The 24,603-nt window shown below is 39.9% G+C and overlaps 2 protein-coding genes across 3 annotated transcripts in view; both read right to left on the reverse strand.

Annotated features, from left to right (window-relative positions):
- Positions 1-686: 686 nt before the first annotated feature.
- Positions 687-14,721, reverse strand: sdad1 (SDA1 domain containing 1). Its single transcript, XM_053648080.1, has 22 exons — positions 14,515-14,721; positions 13,350-13,454; positions 13,161-13,259; positions 12,762-12,872; positions 12,009-12,080; positions 11,619-11,719; positions 8,954-9,011; positions 8,753-8,827; positions 8,338-8,439; positions 8,186-8,255; positions 7,991-8,094; positions 6,645-6,702; positions 6,437-6,495; positions 5,981-6,057; positions 5,675-5,772; positions 5,515-5,591; positions 4,461-4,593; positions 4,259-4,356; positions 3,943-4,130; positions 3,749-3,833; positions 1,401-1,562; positions 687-814 (listed from the first exon to the last, which is right to left on the reverse strand). The coding sequence occupies exons 1-22, from the start codon at positions 14,602-14,604 to the stop codon at positions 770-772; spliced, it is 2,067 nt and encodes a 688-aa protein (XP_053504055.1). The 5' UTR covers positions 14,605-14,721; the 3' UTR covers positions 687-769.
- A 1,299-nt stretch (positions 14,722-16,020) lies between these two features.
- The window catches only part of ptpn13 (protein tyrosine phosphatase non-receptor type 13), a 63,974-nt gene continuing 55,391 nt past the window's right edge, over positions 16,021-24,603 (reverse strand). For both annotated transcript variants that reach the window (XM_053648171.1, XM_053648170.1), the window contains 17 exons: positions 24,387-24,542; positions 24,097-24,268; positions 22,696-22,906; positions 22,177-22,268; positions 21,355-21,404; positions 20,641-20,796; positions 19,931-20,090; positions 19,678-19,767; positions 19,490-19,584; positions 19,133-19,188; positions 18,939-19,036; positions 18,287-18,435; positions 18,102-18,192; positions 17,628-17,965; positions 17,296-17,511; positions 16,952-17,014; positions 16,021-16,288 (listed from right to left, as the gene is read on the reverse strand). In XM_053648171.1, the coding sequence (XP_053504146.1) occupies positions 16,211-16,288; positions 16,952-17,014; positions 17,296-17,511; positions 17,628-17,965; positions 18,102-18,192; positions 18,287-18,435; positions 18,939-19,036; positions 19,133-19,188; positions 19,490-19,584; positions 19,678-19,767; positions 19,931-20,090; positions 20,641-20,796; positions 21,355-21,404; positions 22,177-22,268; positions 22,696-22,906; positions 24,097-24,268; positions 24,387-24,542 (2,271 nt within the window). In that variant the 3' untranslated portion in view covers positions 16,021-16,210. The remainder of the gene's footprint in view (positions 16,289-16,951; positions 17,015-17,295; positions 17,512-17,627; positions 17,966-18,101; positions 18,193-18,286; positions 18,436-18,938; positions 19,037-19,132; positions 19,189-19,489; positions 19,585-19,677; positions 19,768-19,930; positions 20,091-20,640; positions 20,797-21,354; positions 21,405-22,176; positions 22,269-22,695; positions 22,907-24,096; positions 24,269-24,386; positions 24,543-24,603) is intronic.

Here is a 24,603-nt window from a genome sequence, read left to right on the forward strand (position 1 = left end):
GCAAAACACAGCATTTCTCACATCTCACTTTTTCTACCTCAGTATCAGCAGTAAGAACGACACGTCATGCATGTAAACAAAAACGTCTTTGTTTTCTCTCAAATGTGTGCACGAGTGCATAAAGCTTTATCTTCAGAATAAAAGGACACTCCCCCGCCCCCCCTTTGTTGGTCAAAGGTTTACACACACTTGATTCCTAATACTGTGTTAATACTTTACCTGGATGATCAACGACCATGTTTATGTTTTGTGATAGTTGTTCATGAGTGCCTTGTTTGTCCTGAGTACTTAATATGCCCACTGTTCTTCAGAAAAATCCTCCAGGTCCTGCACATTCCTTACCTTTCCAGAATCTTCTGCATATTTAAAAAAATAAATAAAATAAAATCTCTCCCTCCCGACTGCTTCCGAAGGAATTTTGTTTAATTACACTCACTAACACTCGCAGTTATATCTACTCCCACTTGCCTGTGATATTCTATGACTAATGCAGCTGGTTGTATTTCTGTATTTCAGACTTTCTTCATCATATCTAGCGCACAGTGATCGTATTATTTCGTAAAATTGTAAACATCCGCACTGGCTTGCAATAACTATGATTACCCAAGTATTTGTGTATTAAGGGTAAAAAAAAATTGAGGTTATTACACTTGAACGAGAAAATAAAACAATCAGAAGAAACACAATGTGAGAAAAGGTTTAATGTAAAAGGGATTTATTACAGGTCAAATATGACGATGATCTGTACAGAGGTTCTGATCCCGAGATGCTACTTGTGTTTCTTCTTCTTCAAAAGTGCATCTCTGAGAGCAATCTGTGGGAAATACACAAATAAAAGTGACTCAAACTGTACCTTGTAGTATTTATTATTTTATAAACAGGTATAGTAATAGTAATTTAAAAAAAAAACACCCAGTAATGATTAGCATATGGAGGGATCTATCCAGTTGGTCTTTACCCGCTACAACGTTAAAATTAACGTTAAAAAGTTTTTTCTGGACAGGTCTAATATGTTTAACATTTAAAAATATTAAAATGTTACTTATAAAATAAGGTCACAAATTATAATTAATTTTAATGCAATGTTTTGGTGTAAAACCTTTCACATACTGTACATTCAATGGCATGTAAAAAAACCAAAACACCACCACTACATTTGTAATATTAATTACATCAGCTATTTCTTTATAATTCCAAGATATCGATTTGTAAAAACGGCATAATCCTTGCCCTCTAGCATTGTATCCTGGACGTTTTTGTTAACAATGTTACATGGTAAACAATATTGTTTGTATGTTAAAAAGTACTACATATCAGAGGGTGTTTCTTAATCTGTCCTGACTTATAGACAAAAACGTCTAGAAAAATTTAACCGTTTAATCTGCACGTAATACTCGTACCTGTTTCTCTCTAAAGGAGCGTTTGCCTTTGGTCCGGACGTTGTGGCTCTGCTTCATCATCATGAAGTTCTTCTTCTTCCTCTTCTCCTTGTTGCTGGTGCTAGCATACGGGTTCAGCTTGTTCCTCTTCTTCACAAAGTCTTTTCTGTCTGTCCGGCCCGCCTGGCATGGATTTTAAAAAAAAAAACAAAGAACAGAGTGTGAAGCATGAAGTGAGATCGACATGCTCTCATCTGAATGTTCCAGGAGATGTTTAAGTGAACCTATGCTACCTCCGGGTTAAATTATTCATAAACATGTTAGTAGCTTCCACTGTTATGCTGATGATGCACAGCTGTATGTTTCAGCACAGCCAGATGACAGACACCAGCTTAGTAAAGCTGAGGAATGTGTAAAGGATATTGGACACTAGATGTTTATTAACTTCCTTTTACTTGATTCTGACAAGACAGAAGTACTTGTACTAGGACCACATGCAGCAAGAAGTAAGCTTTCTGATCACATAGTAACTCTGGATGGCCTTTCCGTTTCATCAAGTGCAGTAGTAAAAGACCTGAGTGTGATTATTGACACCAGTCTTTCATTTGATGCTCATGTAGATACAGTGAGGGGAAAAAAGTATTTGATCCCCTGCTGATTTTGTACGTTTGCCCACTGACAAAGAAATGATCAGTCTATAATTTTAATGGTAGATTTATTTGAACAGTGAGAGACAGAATAACAACAAAAAAATCCAGAAAAACGCATGTCAAAAATGTTATAAATTGATTTGCATTTTAATGAGGGAAATAAGTATTTGACCCCCTCTCAATCAGAAAGATTTCTGGCTCCCAGGTGTCTTTTATACAGGTAACGAGCTGAGATTAGGAGCACACTCTTAAAGGGAGAGCTCCTAATCTCAGCTTGTTACCTGTATAAAAGACACCTGTCCACAGAAGCAATCAATTAGTCAGATTCCAAACTCTCCACCATGGCCAAGACCAAAGAGCTCTCCAAGGATGTCAGGGACAAGATTGTAGACCTACAAAAGTCTGGAATGGGCTACAAGACCATTGCCAAGCAGCTTGGTGAGAAGGTGACAACAGTTGGTGCGATTATTCGCAAATCTCCCTCGGCCTGGGGCTCCATTCAAGATCTCACCTCATGGAGTTGCAATGATCCTGAGAACAGTGAGGAATCAGCCCAGAACTACACGGGAGGATCTTGTCAATGATCTCAAGGCAGCTGGGACCATAGTCACCAAGAAAACAATTGGTAACACACTACGCCGTGAAGGACTGAAATCCTGCAGCGCCCGCAAGGTCCCCCTGCTCAAGAAAGCACATATACATGCCCGTCTGAAGTTTGCCAATGAACATCTGAATGATTCAGAGGACAACTGGGTGAAAGTGTTGTGGTCAGATGAGACCAAAATGGAGCTCTTTGGCATCAACTCAACTCGCTGTGTTTGGAGGAGGAGGAATGCTGCCTATGACCCCAAGAACACCATCCCCACCGTCAAACATGGAGGTGGAAACATTATGCTTTGGGGGTGTTTTTCTGCTACGGGGACAGGACAACTTCACCGCATCAAAGGGACGATGGACGGGGCCACGTACCGTCATATCTTGGGTGAGAACCTCCTTCCCTCAGCAAGGGCATTGAAAATGGGTCGTGGATGGGTATTCCAGCATGACAATGACCCAAAATACACGGCCAAGGCAACAAAGGAGTGGCTCAAGAAGAAGCACATTAAGGTCCTGGAGTGGCCTAGCCAGTCTCCAGACCTTAATCCCATAGAAAATCTGTGGAGGGAGCTGAAGGTTCGAGTTGCCAAACGTCAGCCTCGAAACCTTAATGACTTGGAGAAGATCTGCAAAGAGGAGTGGGACAAAATCCCTCCTGAGATGTGTGCAAACCTGGTGGCCAACTACAAGAAACGTCTGACCTCTGTGATTGCCAACAAGGGTTTTGCCACCAAGTACTAAGTCATGTTTTGCAGAGGGGTCAAATACTTATTTCCCTCATTAAAATGCAAAACAATTTATAACATTTTTGACAGGCGTTTTTCTGGATTTTCTTGTTGTTATTCTGTCTCTCACTATTCAAATAAATCTACCATTAAAATTATAGACTGATCATTTCTTTGTCAGTGGGCAAACGTACAAAATCAGCAGGGGATCAAATACGTTTTTCCCCTCATGGTAATATTACTAGGATAGCCTTCTTTCATCTCAGAAATATTGCTAAGAGATATAACGTCACTACACGATGCAGAAAAAACTAGTTCATAATAACCTGACTATTACGGACGGACTGACGTGGCAACTGACCGAGTACGTGTCTGTGTGTGTGTGATTATTTCTCACCATCGCTGTGGCCAGTCTGGTCTCTTTGTCAGATTTGGGTTTCTTGTGTAAGCGCTCGATGTCTCTCAGTGTGAGCAGTTCACCTCTGAAACATGACACACAAAGCGTTTCATTTAATCATCCATTACAACAAATAAATAAACAGAATCTATACTTTGTAAAAAGACTGAACGTGTTCTAAAGACGCATCGCACCTTTCCGTCTCCTCATCTCGCTCTGCGGTCTTTCTCTTCTGTCCTTTACCGGGGGCCGAGTTCACGTCCTTGGCCATCTGAGCGAGGCGTATCTTTTTGAAGTCTTCCTGTGTGAGGAGGCGGCTGGTGCTCACTGCTGCTGCTTTAGCCTTCCTCTCTTCTACAGGAATACTCTGGAGCTTCTCCGCCTGACACACACACACACAGATGCAGAGCTTGAAAAACTGGCACAAGAGCATTATTTTCTCTTCTATTACAATTCACCTAACAGACAGCAGAGGGTGCTAAACATCACAAACTGGGGGGGGGGCCTTACTACTTCTTGCTGATCTTCATCAGAAGAGTGGTGCACATTCACCCATTCACCATCATCATCATCCTCTTCCTCGCTCATGCTCGCACTCTCCCAGCCATCTAGAAGAAAATAAAGAAGGAGAAAATGTAAATATGGTGACCAAATTAAAGCAGGAAAAATAAATAAGTAAATAAATAAATAAAAAGGATACAGAATCTGTTACCTTTATCGCCATCCCCTCCTTTTGGCTCTTCTGTCTCCACGTCCAGAACTTCCGCACCAGGTATGTAGTCTTTAGCCTCCAGCTCACCGTAGTCATGGATCCGGGCATCACTCGAGGACTCGGTGGGCTTGCCCTGGAAAAATCATCACAATCAGCACTTCTCAAGGTACTGACTGAACATGTGTACGAAACTGGAGGTAGAAATCATTTGCATATCCCCTGTGTGAGAGAACTTTTTAAAGGAGAACACAGGCTGATATTCAATGCTAAAATAATTAGGTGGATATTACAGATACCCAGTGATTTTAAATGGATGTGACATCACATGCTTTGGGGAGGGAGTCAGTCAGTCAGTGAATGAGTCATTAAGTAAGCCAGCAAGCAAGTAACCTACTAAGTAATTAAGTAAGTCGGTAATTAAGTCCCTAAGTCAAACTCTGAGTAAGTCAGTATTTATGTCAATAATTAGGTCAGTAATTATGTAGTACATGAGTCAGGCAGTCAAGAATTCATTAATTTAGTAAGTAGGTAGTCCGTCAGTCACTGAATCAGTAAATCAGTAATTCAACAAGGCAACCAGTCAGTAATTGAGTCAGTCAGTGAGTGAGCCAGCCAGTAATTAAATCAGTAACTAAGTCAGTAATTCAGCAAGTCAATCAGTCAGTAATTAAGTAAGCAGTATGTCAGTCATTGAGTCAGTCAGTCAGTCAGTAAATCAGTAAGTGAGCCAGCCAGAATTAAGTACTATGCAAGTCAGTGAGGCAGGCAGTCAGTCAGTCAGTGAATAGGTAAGTCAGTAAGAAAGGAAGGAAGTCAGTAATGAAGTCATTAATACAGTCAGTAAATCATTCAGTAAGTAAATAATTCTAAAAATGCGTCAGTATTGATTTTAACATTCATTTGGTATTAACTTTATTCCTCCACTGCAAGTTTAACACGCAGGCATGCAGTTGTCCGAATCTTTTCTGGAACACAAATCTCCTGCAGCACTTTAAATCCTTTTTTAAAATGCTTAACATTTTTACTTGCACTGAACGTGGTTCCCTGTCCTCACCCGGTCTTTCCTGTGCAGCATCTGAGGATTGAGATCTCTGAAGAGCTGAATCAGCCCTCGGGCAGACATCACCACATCTACAAGAAGCAGAAACTTATAGAACGTAATTCTATATTTTCTCTGGATAATAATCCAAATCACTAATACAGCAAGGACGTACTCTTGTCTTTGTGAGATCTGTACTCGGTGAGATCTTGGAGCAGGTCTTCAGACATGGAGAGCGGACAGCGCGCTACGATTTCCTTGATCGCGTTAATACTGATGTAAACATGTACAGTTAAAAACATTGTTAGGAAAAAGAAATAATGCCACTTTAATACGTTTGTTTAATACGTAACAAGTAATACTTATATGCCTAAGATGATATTAAACCTAGTGTTTAGCATTACTGACATTTTTTATGACGCTGTCCTGATTAATTAGAGGAAATAATTCCCACGCAAGTGTAAAAGGCGGAGTCACTTACCCGACCGTCATCACCTCTCCTGAATTCCTGTCTGTCACAAAGTTGTTGGCGATGGTCATGATCACGGGCTCGATGATCTGCATCAGGGACGAGAACAAAAACAATTGAGGTTTTATGACACGTTACATATCACATGACTGCGCAGTTGAATTCTGGATTCTGGTTGGTTGGAAAGTTCATAGCACAAGTACATATTAACGTGCTTATCCACTCTGTGTTATTGTTCCTATAGTAACAAAGATGCTCCTTTAACATTTAAGGAAGGAGCCTCCAGTGCCAGTGAAAGTCTTTACATTTTGTCGTCTTGCTAACACCAAATGTAACTACAAAACGGATAAAAAGCCCGACGTGTCGTTCTTTAATAAATACCCTGCGCTTGTAAGCAAATCGCCACGGTATAAAAGAAATAGAACAGTTTGCTACAGGAACTTCATAACAAAATGTCGTGTGATTTACCTCAGGAGGGACGAGCTGGTGGGAGGCCTGGGCGGCACACAGAAGGATCTTCGTCACTTCTAAAGGCAGAGAAAGCAACATACAGTGAATAATCTGAATAAAGTCGTCAAAGGAACTGTCCAGAAAGAATCCATGAAGAATTTTAAAAGAGACATAAAAATGTTAATTTATACGAGCGTTTATTTATTGATTTATTTTTCTTTTTTACCTCTCTGATGAGGCTGGAGGAACCGCTGGACAAACGGGTAAAAGTTGAAGAGGAAAAGCTGCACGGAAACAAGATAAGACGACGTATAATTTACATTCGGAACAAAAGAAACGGCACGGAAATGTACGACGTCTTCCGACGGGTTTCATCCTTAGTTTATATTATGATGTATATTATTTTTCCTTTAAGATTGCCTTTGATGAAAGAAAAACGTATTGAGATCGTTCTCACGGCCGCATCGGGAAGCCGTCGCATCGCAAGGGTGCGATGGACTTTAACAGGAAATGTGGAAAGCACATGACACACGACTACACGCTGTTGCCAAACTTATTAACAAATTCAAAACAACCGGAAGTGTCGTTGACCGACCGAGAAGAAGCGGATGTCCACGAACATGCACCGACGAAGACACAACCAACGTGGTGCTGGTGTACGTGGTAGTCCCCTGTATATGGAGACTTTTGGGACACGCTGTAGTGAACGTGCTTACTCCGTCATAATAGACAGAAAGATAGAAAGCTTGCCAGAACATTCCACAGGACAACAGGTTCAGGAAATTAATAAAAGTTATATACATACATTTATATATATATATATATATATATATATATATATATATATATATATATATATATATATATACATACATATATACATATATATATACATATATATATATATAAAAACATAAATATAAAATAACATTGCTATGAAGGAAAAAATTAAACCTCCATTATAGACCACGTCCAATTTATGACTGCTTAAATCCAAACAGTACAGTGCAAAAGTCTAAAAGATAATAGCGGAATTTATATAAATTACCCCGCTCAAGTTTACACACCCTTGACATACCCAGTTTAACTGCTCAGGAACAACACGGGACTCATTAAGAACTATCACACAACATAAAAACATCATGTCGTTGATCATCCAGGTAACGACATACGGTATTAAGAATCAAGGGTATGTAAACTTTTGAACGGGGTAATTTTAATAAATTCAGCTATTATCTTGTCTTGCGGACTATATGTAAACATCTGTTACGTAAAACAGCTTCTTCAGGACAGAACTAAATAAACAACAACATGGGATGTTTATAATCCATCTTATTTTGTTAACAGTATTAAAATTTAGCAGATTCTGCAAGGGGTATGCAAACTTTTGGGCACAACTGTGATATATATATATATATATATCAAAATGAAGCGTACAAATTTCTCTAGGCCCCGTGTGCACTCATCAATGGTCTTCTCTCATCGCACACCTTCGCACATGTGTGAATACTGAATAAATATTCCGGCTCGTTTTCGAACAGTGTTTATTTATGGGTCTCGGTTGTTCTTTACCTCATGAATTCCCACCAGTCTGGAGATGAGCTCCATCAGCATGATCTTCACTTCGAAACGCTCTTTCGAACTCTCCAGCTGCTTCAGGAGCTTCTCGGAAAAATCTGCAACATCGCAGACGTCGTTACTTGAAAGAAGAAGAAGAAAAGGACGAGATTCGGTAAGGGTTAGCAATGACGGAATGTAGCTGGTTACCTTGTGGGTCGTGGATGAGGTGGATGGCGGAGAAATTAAAGACCTCTGCTTTCTTCTTCTTCTTGTGTTTCTGTGGAAACCATAATAAAGGGCGTCTTTTTTACATTCTGGGAAGCATGGCGAATCAGCAAGATAGAAAATGAGCAAAATACCTTCAGGACTTTCATCGCTTTTTCCATCTTCTTCTTGTTTTTGGACGTTTTCTTTCCTGTCGAATAGCGCACCATCAAATCTCTGGCTGTAGGTCCTTCATCCTGGAAATGAGAGATTGTGTTAATACAAAAATATCATCTGGTTTAATAAGAAAAATGGAAATCTGTAGATTTTAAAAGGAGAGGAAAATAGAGGTGGTGCCGATCGTTGCGATGAGACACACCGAGTCTTTTTCTCAGTCTTTAGAGCACATTATAAAAGTGAAAATGTCATTTTTAGCCAAATTCTTCCTTTAAGAACAGGTTTTAGTAGAGGTTTCTGTTTCTTTTCTCTTAATTAAAAAAAAACAACTTTTTGCACCTCCACTAAAACTTTAGACAGGACAATTTTGTGAATTTTGATTTTGTCTTTCACCTCCGATTCTGAATCGCTGTCCTTTTTCTCCTCCTCATCTCTCCCCAGGAAAAACGTCAACGCACCGACCAGGATCTGATCAAAACACAAAAACAGGTCAAACCACACCTCAGAGACATTCAGCGCTCAGGGACGTCAGAATTAAATCTCCCAGGGAGATGGAAAAAAAAGAAAAAGAAGAAGAAAACAAGTCTGTCCCACCTTCGTGACTTTGGAGAAACAGGCTGTGGTGATGACGTTCACGGTTTTGGCATCGTTCCTGAAATAAAATAATTTATATTTATATATATATATATATATATATATATATATATATATATATACATACCCACACACACACACACACACAGTATCTCACAAAAGTGAGTACACCCCTCACATTTTTGTAAATATTTGATTATATCTTTTCATGTGACAACACTGAAGAAAGGACACTTTGCTACAATGTAAAGTAGTGAGTGTACAGCTTGTGTAACAGTGTAAATTTGCTGTCCCCTCAAAATAACTCAACACACAGCCATTAATGTCTAAACCACTGGCAACAAAAGTGAGTACACCCCTAAGTGAAAATGTCCAAATTGAGCCCAATTAGCCATTTTCCCTCCCCAGTGTCATGTGACTTGTTAGTGTTACAAGGTCTCAGTTGTGAATGGGGAGCAGGTGTGTTAAGTTTGGTGTCATAGCTCTCACACTCCCACATACTGGTCTCTGGAAGTTCAACATGGCACCTCATGGCAAAGAACTCTCTGAGGATCTGAACAAAAGAATTGTTGCTCTACATAAAGATGGCCTAGGCTATAAGAAGATTGCCAAGACCCTGACACTGAGCTGCAGCACGGTGGCCAAGACCATACAGCGGTTTAACAGGACAGGTTCCACTCAGAACAGGCCTCGCCATGGTCGACCAAAGAAGTTGAGTGCATGTGCTCAGCGTCATATCCAGAGGTTGTCTTTGGGAAATAGACATACGAGTGCTGCCAGCATTGCTGCAGAGGTTGAAGGGGTGGGGGGTCAGCCTGTCAGTGCTCAGACCATACGCCGCACACTGCATCAAACTGTTCTGCATGGCTGTCGTCCCAGAGGGAAGCCTCTTCTAAAGATGATGCACAAGAAAGCCCGCAAACAGTTTGCTGAAGACAAGCAGACTAAGGACATGGATTACTGGAACCATGTCCTGTGGTCTGAGGAGACCAAGATAAACTTATTTGGTTCAGATGGTGTCAAGCGTGTGTGGCGGCAACCAGGTGAGGAGTACAAAGACAAGTGTGTCTTGCCTACAGTCAAGCATGGTGGTGGGAGTGGCATGGTCTGGGGCTGCATGAGTGCTGCCGGCACTGGGGAGCTACAGTTCATTGAGGGAACCATGAATGCCAACATGTACTGTGACATACTGAAGCAGAGCATGATCAGTATGCAGTGTTCCAGCATGATAATGACCCCAAACACACCTCCAAGACGACCACTGCCTTGCTAAAGAAGCTGAGGGTGAAGGTGATGGACTGGCCAAGCATGTCTCCAGACCTAAACCCTATTGAGCATCTGTGAGGCATCCTCAAACGGAAGGTGGAGCAGCACAAGGTCTCTAACATCCACCAGCTCCGTGATGTCGTCATGGAGGAGTGGAAGAGGACACCAGTGGCAACCTGTGAAGCTCTGGTGAACTCCATGCCCAAGAGGGTTAAGGCAGTGCTGGAAAATAATGGTGGCCACACAAAATATTGACACTTTGGGCCCAATTTGGACATTTTCACTTAGGGGTGTACTCACTTTTGTTGCCAGCGGTTTAGACATTAATGGCTGTGTGTTGAGTTATTTTGAGGGGACAGCAAATTTACACTGTTACACAAGCTGTACACTCACTACTTTACATTGTAGCAAAGTGTCATTTCTTCAGTGTTGTCACATGAAAAGATATAATCAAATATTTACAAAAATGTGAGGGGTGTACTCACTTTTGTGAGATACTGTGTGTATACATACATATTTTATATATATACACACACAACCAGTCAAAAGTTTGTGGACGCTTGACTGAAATGTTTCTCAAGTGGTTAGAAACCTTTTGATCTGAAGGTGTATGCTTAAACGTGTGAAATTGGTGTCGTAGACAAAAATATATTCGTTTCTCTCATTATAAAACTAACATTTTATTGATATTTTTTTTTTTTTTTTTTTTTTTTTTTTTTTAAACGGACGACTCGGTGGGAAATGTTCCGAAAAGCAGCCGATAAGTGTCTGGCATAGGTGTGAGCTCCTTTAATACTATTTAAAAGCATCTCAGGGAGATTCCTCAAGAAACCGGTCGAGAAAATGCCAAGAATACATTTCTGGAAATTCTTGGCAAAAAGGTCGTCTACTTTGAAGATGCTAAAATATTCAATTATTTTGATTTATTTTGGATTTTTTTATCACAAGATAATTCCCATAGTTCCATTTGTGTTATTCCAGAATTTTGATGACTATTATTATTCTAAAATGTATGGAAAAAATGATAAAAAATAAAGAATGAGTGTGATATATACACAGACTATATTTGCGATTATGAGAGCGAATGAGTGTGGAGGCTTCCAGAAAAATGACACACACTGAATAGTGAAAAGGCACTGTAGTAAAAAGTATACTGCACTCACTTTTCTAGTAATTTCAGGTATTAAGATGAGGATCAATTTTATTATCCCAAGTTTACACCTGTAATAAGTAAAATTAGTAGGTTTTTAAAGCTTTAAAGAATCTTTGTAGCTTTTTTTTTACCCCAAACAAAAACCTTTCTGTTCCTCCACTCAAACTTTAAACAGGAAATGTCCTGTGTATGACCATTTACAGCAAGTGACTCTGCACTCATTTCATGCATGCTGCGCTCTCTCACCAGATATTCCTTTTGTACAGCTCCCCCATCACGTCTAAGGAAATCTTGGCGGCGATGGGGTTCGAGTCCCTCAGCATGGTGTACATGAAGTTCTGCAAAGTCTAAAGAAGGTTGAAATGTTCAAAATAATCTTTGGTATGAAGAGTCAAATTTGCTTTATTTGATATGCACGGCTGATTTCAGTTCATGTTTTTGTGCATTGTTGGTACACACTATTAATTCATACGAACTCACCATCGCCACCTACTGAATATAATTCAAACTGCATTATTGAACTTAAAATGAAAAGTTCATTGTGGAAGTAAACAGTGTTGTTTTGATTTGGGAAGTCATTCAGAAACAACGGTGCTTATAATGAGTACTTTATGAAAAACTTTATGCACCACTCACCGTGTTCAGTTTGTTGTTTTTGTGCTTTGAGTTAATATTCTTGATGTCGGTCACGATGTGTGTGTACAGAGTCTAGAAAGAGAGAAAGAAAGAGAGAAGAAGAGAGAATGAATGAGGGGGGAGAAGGAATGAGAGAGAGGGGGAATGGGAGAGAAAGAAGGAATGACAGCGGTAGAGAGAGAGAGAGAGAGAAGGAATGAGGGAGGGAAGGGGGGGAGAGAGAGAGAGAGAGAGAAGGAAGGAATGAGAGCGATAGAGAAAGGGAGGGAAAGAGAGAGGGGGAGAGAAGGAATGAGAGAAAGAACGAGAGAGAGAGAAGGAATAAGAAAGAAAGAGAGAATGAGAGCGGTAGAGAAAGAGAGTGAGAGAGGGAAAGAGAGGTAGAACAAGGGAGGGAGAGAGAGGGGGAATGAGAGAGAGAGAAGGGGAGAGGGGGAATGAGAGAGAGAAAAAGACAATGAATGAAAGAGGTAGAGAGCAGGAGGGAGAGTGTGGAGAGAGGGAGAGTGGGGAGAGAGGGAGAGAGAAGGAATGAGAGAGAAAGAGAGCGAAAGAGAGAGGGAGAAGGAACAAGAGAAAGTAAGAGAGAAAGAAAGAGAGGGAGAAGGAATGAGAGAAAGTAAGAGAAAGACAGAGAGAGAAAGAGAGAGAGAGAAAACAGAGAAAGAATTAGTATAAAATTATGAATCAGTCAGGTCTACATACAGTTATTCCGTCACACTGAGACGTGTTTGTGTGTATTTGCCCTCTGACCTTTCGCAGAAGTTTGTCATGACAGCGAAGAAGCTCGAAGAACAGCTCCAGGAGACTCGTAGGATCGATCAGATCTTTGTTCCGTAAAAGGATCAAGGCTTTGCAAAACGTCTGAAACGGAACAGAAGTCATGAAGCGTGACACAGCGATCTTTAATACAAGCGTAAAAACTGTAAAATGGTTGCTGTAGTACATGAGGAATAAAACGTTTCCGGGCGTGCTGTTAGAAGAAAATAATCCTCTTTAGTGTTGTAATGTGCTAACAGTAACTCTGCTTCATCACCCCACCCTGTTGTTGATTATTTTCCCACAATGCTTTTATAATCCTTAGCTACTTCACACATTCCGCCATCGCGGCTCTGTGTGAAACCCCAGGAGAGTACAAGACTGTAATCTGACCATGCGTAGGTCCGGCTCCAGCACCGTGTGGTGGTTTAACAGCAGCTCGGTCAGCTCTTTTGGGAAGTTCGACAGCTCCGTCAGATAGCAGTGTCCCACCTGTAGAACAACATGATTCGCTAGATCAGATCTACTCGTGCACTTCACGGATAAACCGATAAACACTGAGGCATTCTGAAGGGTTCTCACCTGAGCCAAAAACATAACCAACTCAGCCAGATCTTTGTTTGATTTGTCCGGCTGGTGTTTGAAGACCTGAAGCGTGGACTGGTAGTGACGAAGCTGCTGAAGGAACTGCACACAGGGGGTGGGGGGTGTTATTAAACATTTCTTATTAGCGAGACAAGTGCAGCATGAACATCATGAATCATTAATGATCTGGAATAAAGTGGAATGGTTGCATGTCATTTTCTGCAAGGTTATACACCAATATAAGGTTTTATTTATTTGCGTTCAAGGTCAAATTATTTGCTTAATTACAACGAATGTCACTTGAGCGAGGCTGGGGCTGATATCTTTCTAGCCCAGACTGTAGATTAATACAGCGTATTAATGTAGTGTCACATGATTACACCGAGTGAAAGGGCCGCACAGCAATTTTTTTCGCCTGACACATCCACAAGCAGCAACGAATAAAGTTTGAGGCGTGAGGTTTGGGTTAAAAATCCAAACCTCGTGAAGGTTCCAACTGCCACCAAGCATCGCCGTGAAAATCTCACCGGATTAACAAATTTTGTGTGATCGTATACGGTGATAATCCACGTTTATAACATCCGCACATATATTTACAAAATGTCATCCGTCAACTATTTTCTAGAGCTTAAACTATAGGATGAAGGGTTCGGTGGTCTTGTGCAAATCAAATCGAAGTAGTGATCCAGACTGGATGAAGCAGCTGAGATGAGAGGAGTTGAGATGCACACTTTCGACTACATCTTCTGATTTTGATACGCTGCAGTGCGACGCACAAGCCCAGTCCTCTCAGTGATTCATTTACACATACTTAAAATGTGTATAAATATATCATTTATATATTAGATTTAACAATTAAATGCCATGCTGTGATTTTATATTGTATAATAATTTTTAAGATGTATTTGAGTCTTTCAATAGGAAAGTTTCCCATCATTCGGTGGATTTTACCCTTATTTACATTAACAATAAACTTATTATAGTAATAAAATGGCGTCGCTGGTCAAAATGGTCGAGGTGTATTGTAGATCATGACATCTTTATTTTGTTCATCTTTGTCTTGATCAAGACGACAGCTGGCTTAAAGAGTATACTTCATGATTTTACACTTGTTGTATGGAGTAATTATGGGTGATGTTGTGCTTTTAGCTCTTTAACTCACCTCCTCCGTGTAGGATTTCGGGTCCCGCTTGATCAGGTTTTGTAACTGCGGCAAATTTGTCGGCAGTTTGTTGTTGTGTCGCACCGACATGATTAAAATTATAGTCCGAACCTCTTCACTGCTCGGAATTACAATTTATTTATTTTCTTCTTTAAACGGCAAACGAACTGTATTCGCTATCACCAGCGTGGCTCACACACGGGAGTCGCCATTTTGTTGATGACGTAAGCAGGCTACGGGTAGCACGAACGGTCAAACTAAGCGTTCCTGAGGAAAAGCGTTTCGAAGATCTAAACAAGGTTAAATAACTTTTTTTTTTAAATTCCACTTAATGCTTAAAAATCTGCTTTCATTTTTGTGTCTCAACAGGACACCACAACAGCGCAACATAAAATTTGTAATGGATTTAATGGTAATAATGGGAATTGTATTGGTTTTCATGGAAGCTTTAATGGTCCCTGTAGGTCTCTACTGGTAATTTGTTACCTTCTATTACAGGTCCTTAATGGCCACGTGTTAGGTCTAGTGGATACCATTACGAACCTGTAATGGTTTGCAATGGTATTTGTAGTGGAAACCATTAAAATGTCTGTGATGGTTTATATTGTAGTTGGTTTGTTTTTAGCAGGGCTGTTAAATACTTTATCCTGATTGGTCAGATGTTGATTATTAGTTTTTAAATAAATAAATAAATAAATAAATATACAAATGACTAATAATCAACATCTGACCAATCAGGATATATATATATATATATATATATATATATATATATATATATATATATATATATATATATATATATATACACACACATATATATTTACCTATTTATATATAAAAGGAGATACTTATTTGACATGCATGGAAGGAGTCTCCAGTGTCAGCGGTTTGTAACAGTCAGAGGTAAAGCTATAACTTGTAAAGCTGTAACGTGTTCCAACATCAACACGGGTACATGCACAGATTTTTTTTTAAACTTAATATCCCTTTTTTCTCTCTTTAGTGTGTCGTATGTTCACCATTTTCAATTACGAGTGTTTTCAATGTTTATCCTTTCTATCATTCATTCTTTCTTTCTTTACTCTTCAGTATCCATGTTCTTTCTCTTTTCACTTTTTTTTTGCAGAAAGGAAAGTGATAAGGATGGAAACAAAATGAAAATTACCATTCCATCCAAGGACATTAACCGTAAGTAGAAACGGATAAAAAGTACAAATTATTGTTTGTTAATAAATAAAAAAAAGAAAAAAAAGAAAATTGTCCGTAAATTGCTGTGGTATAAGAGGAATAAAACACTTCAGGATGTCCTGGTGTGGTGACAATAATCCACGTTGGTGATTATTTTCCTAGAACAGCATAACATGGAGTGTTTCATTCCTTACTGATGTAATGAGGGTGGACAATATGGTAAAAATATATGATAATACATGAAGAAATTTGTACAATGCTGTTTTATTGTCATTGTGAAAAAGATATTTATCCACAATATTTACTTCCGTTTTGTCGTCGTGTCTTTGAGAAGGAGCGTTCGGCAGGAGGGAGGGGATGAAGTGACAGGAATGTATAAAAAATAAAAAACAATCTTTAATATTTTAATCTGATCTGAGGAGGTGGGGAAAAAAAAGAAAGAGAAAAAAAAATGTTCTTGCTGGTGGTTTCAGTTTTAAGAGCAGGAACACGAGAGGCCATGTCTCTATCCTGACATCTTCTCCTCCACCTGCAGGCATCTGAGCACGTACAGGATGACTTGGTAGCAGAAAATATATTGTTCCTAAAGACAGGAGAGGAGGAAATGATGTAATTAATCTGTTATAAAAGTATTTATTATGGTTCTGTAAAAAACAAACAAACAAACAAAAAAAAACATACCCACCACTTCATAATAAAATATCAGATATGGCAACTAAAGAGGGGGAAGCTCTATTATTATACTTATTATTACTACTACTATTAGTTATAGTAGTGGTATTAGGAGCAGTTGTATTACTAGCAATAATATTTATGAAATATTTATTACAATTATCATATTTAGCAAGGAGGAACAAAATGAATTTTTGTTATTTCGGTTCAAGTGGAAGAAGGAGAAGAAGCAGGAAGAAAGAAAGAAGAAAAAGAAGAAGAAGGAAGAAAGAAAGAAAGGAAGAAAGAAAGAAAGGAAGAAGGAAGAAAGAAGAAGAAGGAAAAGGAGAAGTAGGAAGAAAGAGAAGAAGAAGAAGGAAAAGGAGAAGGAGAAGAAGGAAGAAAGAAGAAGGAAAAGGAGAAAAAGGAGAAGAAGAAGAAAGAGGGCAAAGAAGAACATTGTAAATTAGACAATTATAAATGTATAATAAAATAGTAATATATGCTCATTTATATATTAATTTGTTAAATATATATTTATGCTAGAGCTAATTATTATGATGACTTATTTTTGTAATCTAAGCGTAAAAGTTACCTCTGTCTGCACCATGCCTTGTCTCTGCAGTCTCATTGTCCTCACCACGTCCGAGATGTCAAACTGATAGGGAAAGATTTACAAGCGATTAATCGGCGATGTGTGCGAGTTGTAAAACAGCAAATAACGTCTGTAATTATAAACTCTTTATAGTGTAAATGTTTAAAGTGTAACAAAATCAGCTTTCTGCTATGGTTCCTTCACGACCGTTATTGTAGGGTTGTTATAGACCGCACCACTAGGGGGAGCTCCAGTGCAGTCTTGAAGGCAGGACAAACGTTACGTAAAATTACAAACGCCTAATAAATGAATGCAACTCAAGGATAATTTTTTTTGTAACTCACATCCGTGTCTTTGCTGATTAAACCAAGAACGACGTCTATGCAGATGAGCGTTCCCGATCGGCCAATCCCGGCACTGCAGTGGGTGATGATGGGCCCTGATTGGTGGATGTGTCTCATGTAGGAAATGAAGGTCAGGAGCTGTTCAGGCTGCATGGGTGTGCCGTGATCGGGCCAGCCCGTGTAGTTGAGGTGCGTGACTCTTTGGATTTCGTTCGTCTGGGGAGAAAAAAAAACAAACAAAAAAAAAAACACAAACAAAAACGAACTGAGTCGATGGCAAATAACTGAATCGTATCATTAAACATTTAAAATGCTGCATGTCTCAGCCGTACCTGGACGTCCTTGACCTCTATAAGACGGACGATGAAGTTGTCCAGGTGCTGATCTTTGACCAGCATGACCTGCAGCCTGTTGTCCACCATCTGTGGTGTACGCGGTGTGTCGGGCCAATACCGCTGACACTTCACCTTTCCTCCTTCCACTTCCTGGGTCATCATGGCGATCACATTGGACTTCTGCTCCCAGACCATCTGCCAGAAATCTGCCAGCGTGGTGGGAAGTGGACCCTGGCACGCGATGTACAGAAAGCTCTCGTCCTTCACGGGCATCTTGATGAAGTTGGCGTTGATGTAGCCACCGTCTTTGCCCAGGGTCACTCTCGTAGTGTCAACTTAAAAAAAAAAAAAAAAAAAAAAAAAAAAAAAGAAAGAAAAGAAATAAATACATTAATACAGGTTTTTACTTTTACTCCTGCACCGTTCGACTTGGTTAGAAATGACAGACGAGTGGAGAGTGTTCACACTTACAGGGCACTATGTTTTTGTAACGGTTTTTCTTCTTGTTTTCCTGCGTCTGTCCGATCAAACAGTCGTCCAGCGGCTGTAAATTCTGCAGATTCTGTACATTAAAAAAAAAAAATCCAGAAATGTTATGATCTACAAAAGGGTTGTTTTTAGCTATACATGGTTAAATTTCTTTGTGAAAATGGTACCTCAAACTCCTGTAAGGGGACCTTCTGCTCCAGCAGTCCTCTCATCATCCTCACCACGGAGTTGAGCTTCGGCCCAGTGTACTGGCCGTTGGGAACCACTTTGACCAGGGGAAGAGAGGTCAGCTCGTCCTCCGTGATGATGGGTCCATCTGAAAAACGGAATGAAGTGAATGGTTAAATTACAAACTACAGGAGAAACTACCTCCAACACCTCCGAGATACCAGCAACAACCCATCTCGGATACCTCAAACACCTCTGAGATATTCCCAATAACCCTGTGATACCTCCAGCACACCAGAGATACCTACAAATAATTAAGAAAACCTAAATACCTAAAAAACCTGCCAAAGATACCGCCAAACCTGTTGAGATGCCCCCATCCTCCAACATACCCGAGATGCCTCCAAAACACTTGTGATGCCCCTAAACTGCCAGAGATGCCTGCAGCATACCTGAGATGCCTCTAACACAGTTGAAATACCTCACACCCCCCTGAAAAACTTTCAGTCCATGGAGGTGCCTCCAACCTGCCCGAGGTACCTTCAAGTCGCCCGAGATACCTCCAGCCTGTCTGGGAAAGCTTCAATCAATCTGAAATACCTCCAACCCACTCATACCTCAAAAATGTTTCACATCAGTGACAGGACCAACCTTCATTGAATCTTGAGTTGATGTTATCGATGGGGAGTTCATCACTGCCCCACGTGACCTCGTCCTCGTCCAGCTGTCCCGAAGAAGAGTGCAGGTAACTAACGAGAGACAAAACAAAACGAGACCGAGGTCAAGTCTGATTTCATGTCATCTTTGCCGTCAACCAAATCGAATCCTCGCCGTCGTCTTCTCACCTGTCGTTCTGCGGGCTGTCCACGGTGTCCTCTCTCCATTCCGTCCTCCTTGATGTCTGGAGGAAATAGAAACTCTTACACACAGCGCTCTGTACGTTTATATTTATTATGACACGTAGCGTTTCTTAGAGAGAAGATAATCTTGTTGCTACAAATATAAACTATTTAACAAGGAAAAGAAAATAAACAGAGTGAAAAGTGTAGATCTTCATGTCTAAATGGCGATTTGCATACAGTGACATCATTTCTCACAGATATTACATCATATTAGATTATACTTCTCACATGCTTAGCCTTAAAAAGCACTAGAAATGACATTTTTGATAACGTAATCGATTAAAGGATGTCCTCCTGTACCTCTGGAGAATCTTCTGGGAGAGATGAGCCGTCACAGTCCGTGTCTTCAGACTCCTCAGCTTCTAGTCTTTTCTCTACAGGGCCTGTGCCATAATCTACAACAGACACACACAAAGTCTACATTCTTTTCTACACAGCTCGTATGATTCTCCTCTAACTTCATCCAATATAAGATTTAGTGTGTCTACCTATAGGAGGAAGTGCAGGCGGACTTTTGGATTTTCGTGCCTCTGGTGAACTACAGAGTTTGGTTTTCACCCCACTGTCCTCACTCGCATCTAAAACACAGAGGAAAGGAAAAAAAAAAAAACATCACACACTGTTCACCTGCAGGCACACTGAGTAAACACGCACGTAAACAATGGTCAGTTTTGATGGAACGAGGAGAGGTTTTAGGTATCGTTACTGCTCTGTGTGTGTGTGTGTGTGTGTGTGTGTTACCTGTGTTGCCGTTGCTGGAGCTCAGAGGCAGGAAGCCCAGGTACGTGCTGGGGGTCTGATCAGGAGGTCGAGACACTACGAGGTGAACGACACCTTTGGTTTTCCAGATGGTGGTGACTGCTTTGGAATGTGACACACCAGTCATCAGCTCGTCATTCACCTGTGTACACACACACACACACACACACACACACACACACACACACACACACTCTTCATAAGCACTCAGTGTAGCCCAGTATATTAAAAAGGTGGCAGGTTACATGGACAGAACAAATAAATAAAAAGAAATACATAATAATAAGGAAAAATAAATACATTTTTGTTAGTTACATATCTACTTTCCTAAATATCACAGCACACATAAATGAAACAATTCATAATCATTATTGGAATAACCATTACTCCATTAAATATGAATAGAAATACCGTAAAATAAAATAAAAAGTGCCCAAGAATGACATAAGTCAGGCTAAACAAGAACAATTTTAATCTGGATATAATTTTTTTTTTTTTAAATAAAACATTCATTTATAGACAAACCAGATGAAATGCATTTCTGAAAAAGATTAAATTTAATTTAAATATATTTCAAACTATAGTTCAGTTCTGGTCATTAACAAATCAGACAGTCTGATGATGGCAGCTTCTGACAGTGTTTAAGATCAAGCTCCTCCCAGCTGTTAGTCAGAAACCATCCTTTCACTCACTTTAAGCAGACGATCTCCGACTTGTAACGTGGCATCAGTGTGCGCTGCACCTCCAGGAGAGATGGACTTCACGAAAATGCCTCTCTCTCCTCCGATGATGGAGAAACCCAGATTGCCAGCTGGAGGCTTCTCCAACTGCAGCTTGATGATCCGCTCCTGCAGGACAGAGACAGGAGAGAAGAGCTTTTCAGGAACAGCACGTTCTAACCATTAAGAAAGTTCAGTACATGAATGACATACACGTTGTGTATTAAATCAAGACCACCTCGAGCTCAGTGCGTCACTAAGTAAACTATTTAGTATTATTTCTCATGTACACAGCTTGACCAACGTTAGCAAACTAAATTACTTACCCAGCTAACCAATGGGGACTTGATAATGATATGATAATATCTAGAGTCCTAAGTTAATCTATTCAGTTGATTCCTTCAATTGATTCCTGACTCATTGGGTTCACTATTCATCAGGTAAGGACAGATTATTTTGTACTGACATTAGCTAACAAAATGATTTACCTAGCTAACTGATGTGGATAATATTTTGATTCCTGATTCAGTCAGTTTCAGATTCACTCGATTCCTGACTCATTTGATTCCAAGTCGATTCATGATTCATCAGGCAAAACAAGTAATCGTTTTTGACAACTCTAGTCTGTTGCCATCACCTACGTGCCAGCTAGCTGTTTTTTTAGGGAGTAAATTGTTTGCTGTTTACCTCAGAGGGACAGATGGCTTCGAAATCATCATCATTACTATGAAGATAACCTGAGAAAAGAAACAGACAGACAGACAGACAGAGAGACAGAGAGAGAGAGACAGAGACAGAGAGATATTTCTTAATCATTGAGAGAAGCTGGAACAATGCCAAGTATCAACTATGTGAGGAATAAAACACACTGTCATCCTGTTATAGGAAAATAATAAACTTTGGGGTGGTCCTCCTATTCCACAGCAAATTGCCAAGAATTACAATTTGTATTTATTAAAGAAAGACGCACGTTTGTAGTTCACAAGCTAGTTCCTGTTATCGCTTACATTACAGCATCAATAAAGAGTCGTTCATGTAGCGTTCCTTAAAGATAAGGAAATGTTGCATTAATGCAACCAGCAAGCTGGTTAACCAATTACCGTGTTTTCTGGACTACATGGCCTCTATAGAAGAAAAAAGAAATATATGGTATAATGCTAGTTTATTGTTTACGTTTTCAGCTTCTAATTTATAACGTTAATGGTTATGCCCGTGGAATAGCGGTTTTGCAGTAGACGTGCTACACTAGGAGTTACGGTACACTAAGCTTAGCTAAAAATAAATAAATAAAAGTATACCAAATGTGTTAATGTGACTTGCACCACGGAGTATGTACTGTATTTATAGAATTTATAAGATATGGTAAATACGGTAAAATAACTGCAAAATAAACACTTCAAACTTTCCCCTCACTGCTTTTAGTAAAGGCTGGTTAAATTATAAGGCTTTAGCGAAACAAAGTTAACAGGAATAAATAAATAAACGTGTCTGAGTAAGCGCTGGGCTCACCGTTAATACTTGTCGACGGGTTGGTTTTTGAGCTGACGTTGTTGTTCAGGATCGAGATTCTCTCCTTCTCCGGACACACGGGCTTCCCGTCCCTGCGTTGCCACACAGTCACATGACATGAAGTGTGTGTGTGTGTGTTAGAGCTGAACAACTGTCACTATGTACATACTACTCAAATATTCAATATCTATTTACTTGAATACAAATAATCCACATTCAGAAATGTGTTGAATCTGAATAGTTCTCATTCAGATAGTTCCCCCTCCACACTCCAGGAAGCCATTTTGGAATTGAACCCAAACGGGATGTGGATTTGAAGGCGGGTCACAAATATCGAGCTTAATATTAATCGACAATGGTCTCAAACGTTTGAGTTCATAATAAAATATGAATAAAGCAAGTCTGAAATTATATCGCTTATTACAAAATGATGCAAGTTCATGATTTTGTCTGGTTAAAATAAAATCTATGCAATAAATTCATAGTCGAATTTGATATTTAAACGTGGGTGTCTCTCACCTGGTGGCTTTGAGAATGAGTTCTTGTGGTTTGAGGTGCAGAAGTCTGCGGCTCTCGCTGAGCGTCAGCTCGTTTGTCGGCGCTCCGTTAATGTAGTGAATGAGGTCCAGTTTCCTTAGAGTTCCTTCCGTGGCGGCCATCGATCCCGGCACAATGTCCTTCACATAGAGGACACGAAACTCGCTGTCTTTCCCTCCGTCCAGCACCAGACCTGCGCAGAGGTTCCACAGAGCAGAACTTAACACTTACTAATAATTAATACTTCTATTGAAAGAACAGCTACATGGTAGAGAGAGAGGGAGAGGGAGAGATGGATCTTCTCAGATCTTTTCTCCTCTGTCTCAGTCTGTCTGTGTAAACACTGAAACCTGAAGCCTTTGCATGTCTCAGATCCTGTAATCACCTTTTAGCGTTTAAAGGTGTGTTTTGTTTATGCTGATAGTAATCTCTCGGTGTGTGTGTGTGTGTGTGTGTGTGTGTTTGTGTGTGTGTGTGTGAGAGAGAGACAGAGGGAATGTGTGACATGACAAAGCAAAGATCCACCTCAAACAGACTCACAAAAAGAGACTAGGATTAATATATATATATATATATATATATATATATATATATATATATATATAAATAAAATAATCAAATCTATTGATTACTGGAATGATTTTAAATATCATTAAATGCACAAATTTGCACAATTTGACTTTTCCATCAGTTTCATATATGAAGGAGTCTGGGATGTGATGCTGCCACAGACCTGTGCTAAAAAGGCGTAACGCAACACTACTGATGTTTATTTAGCTAAAAAAAAAAACAAAAAAAAAAAACAATGTTCTCGTAGACGTAGCCTCGAGTCGTTACGCTCAGAAAGACCAGCTAACAGCGAAGGGCATGGACATAATAAAAAAATGCATAAAGAATTGCTTTGCAATCTTTTGCGTTCTGAATCATTAAATAAAACCGCGATAGCGCTAGCAATTCTCGCCCCTCGCGCAAACTTTTACATCTCATGCAAGTAGCAATTAACTCAACTTTCTGTACTATAAAATGATTTTTTTACACTCTAGCAGATCACAGCACGTGTTAGAATATATAAAAAATGTTTATTATATAATGTCATATTATAATATGTCCTTTTTAAAGTATTTGTCTGGTACGTGTGCTACACCGGCATCTGGGTCAAGTTTCCACGGACATCTGAAGTAATTATACGCGTCACTAAATCGGAGCGAAAACAAAACCAGAATTTGGTACGGTTTTATTTATACTCAATTAAACGATACGATAGCGCTGAGATAACGAGAAACATAATGCACTGGATTCTGATTTGTCAGCATTGTGTAGAATGGAATTAATGTCCGCATGTTGATCTATAGTAACGGATTTGCTTAAATGTGTCATTTTTACCCAGCGAGTCGGTGGGGCACTGGAAGGTGATGTCAGGCAGAAGGTGGGCATCTATTGGTGGTTTAAGGGATTCCAGGACTCGTCCCACGACCAGATCGACCACTCGCGGTGCGGCTCGGACAAGGTTTACCACCTCGGTGTGACTCATACCAGAAACGTCAGTGTTATTCACCTGCACAGAGAGGAGTACGAGACGGAAAAATATGGACAGATCAGATCTGGAGACATCTGAAGAATCCTAGGGGTCTTTTATTTCTGCTCAGCTTTTTAGTTTATTTAACCGTGCTTACCATTATCATGCGATCGCCGGGTCGAAGTCTGCCATCACCTTTAGCGGGGTCTTGAATGATGTCATGGATGTAGCAGTTGTGGTCATGTCCTTTCGTCAGCGTGAAGCCCAAGCTTCCTTTTTCCGACTTCACCAGAGAGACCTTGAGCTCGACTTCCTACATCAGTGACACAAAATCAACCAATCAGTGATCTTTCTCCAGGACGATAAATGAAGGC

Source organism: Ictalurus furcatus, chromosome 18 (genome assembly GCF_023375685.1).
Source record: "Ictalurus furcatus strain D&B chromosome 18, Billie_1.0, whole genome shotgun sequence".
In the NCBI taxonomy this organism is placed as follows: Eukaryota; Metazoa; Chordata; class Actinopteri; order Siluriformes; family Ictaluridae; genus Ictalurus; species Ictalurus furcatus.

Excerpts from the sequence above, each read along its gene's own strand:
- sdad1 (XM_053648080.1), bottom strand. The coding sequence starts at position 14,604 with ATGTCGGTGCGACACAACAACAAACTGCCGACAAATTTGCCGCAGTTA. Across the intron at positions 8,828-8,953 it reads GTTTCTCCAAAGTCACGAAG|ATCCTGGTCGGTGCGTTGAC; the intron begins GTGGGACAGACT and ends TGTTTTGATCAG. Across the intron at positions 1,563-3,748 it reads CCAGACTGGCCACAGCGATG|GCGGGCCGGACAGACAGAAA; the intron begins GTGAGAAATAAT and ends AATCCATGCCAG.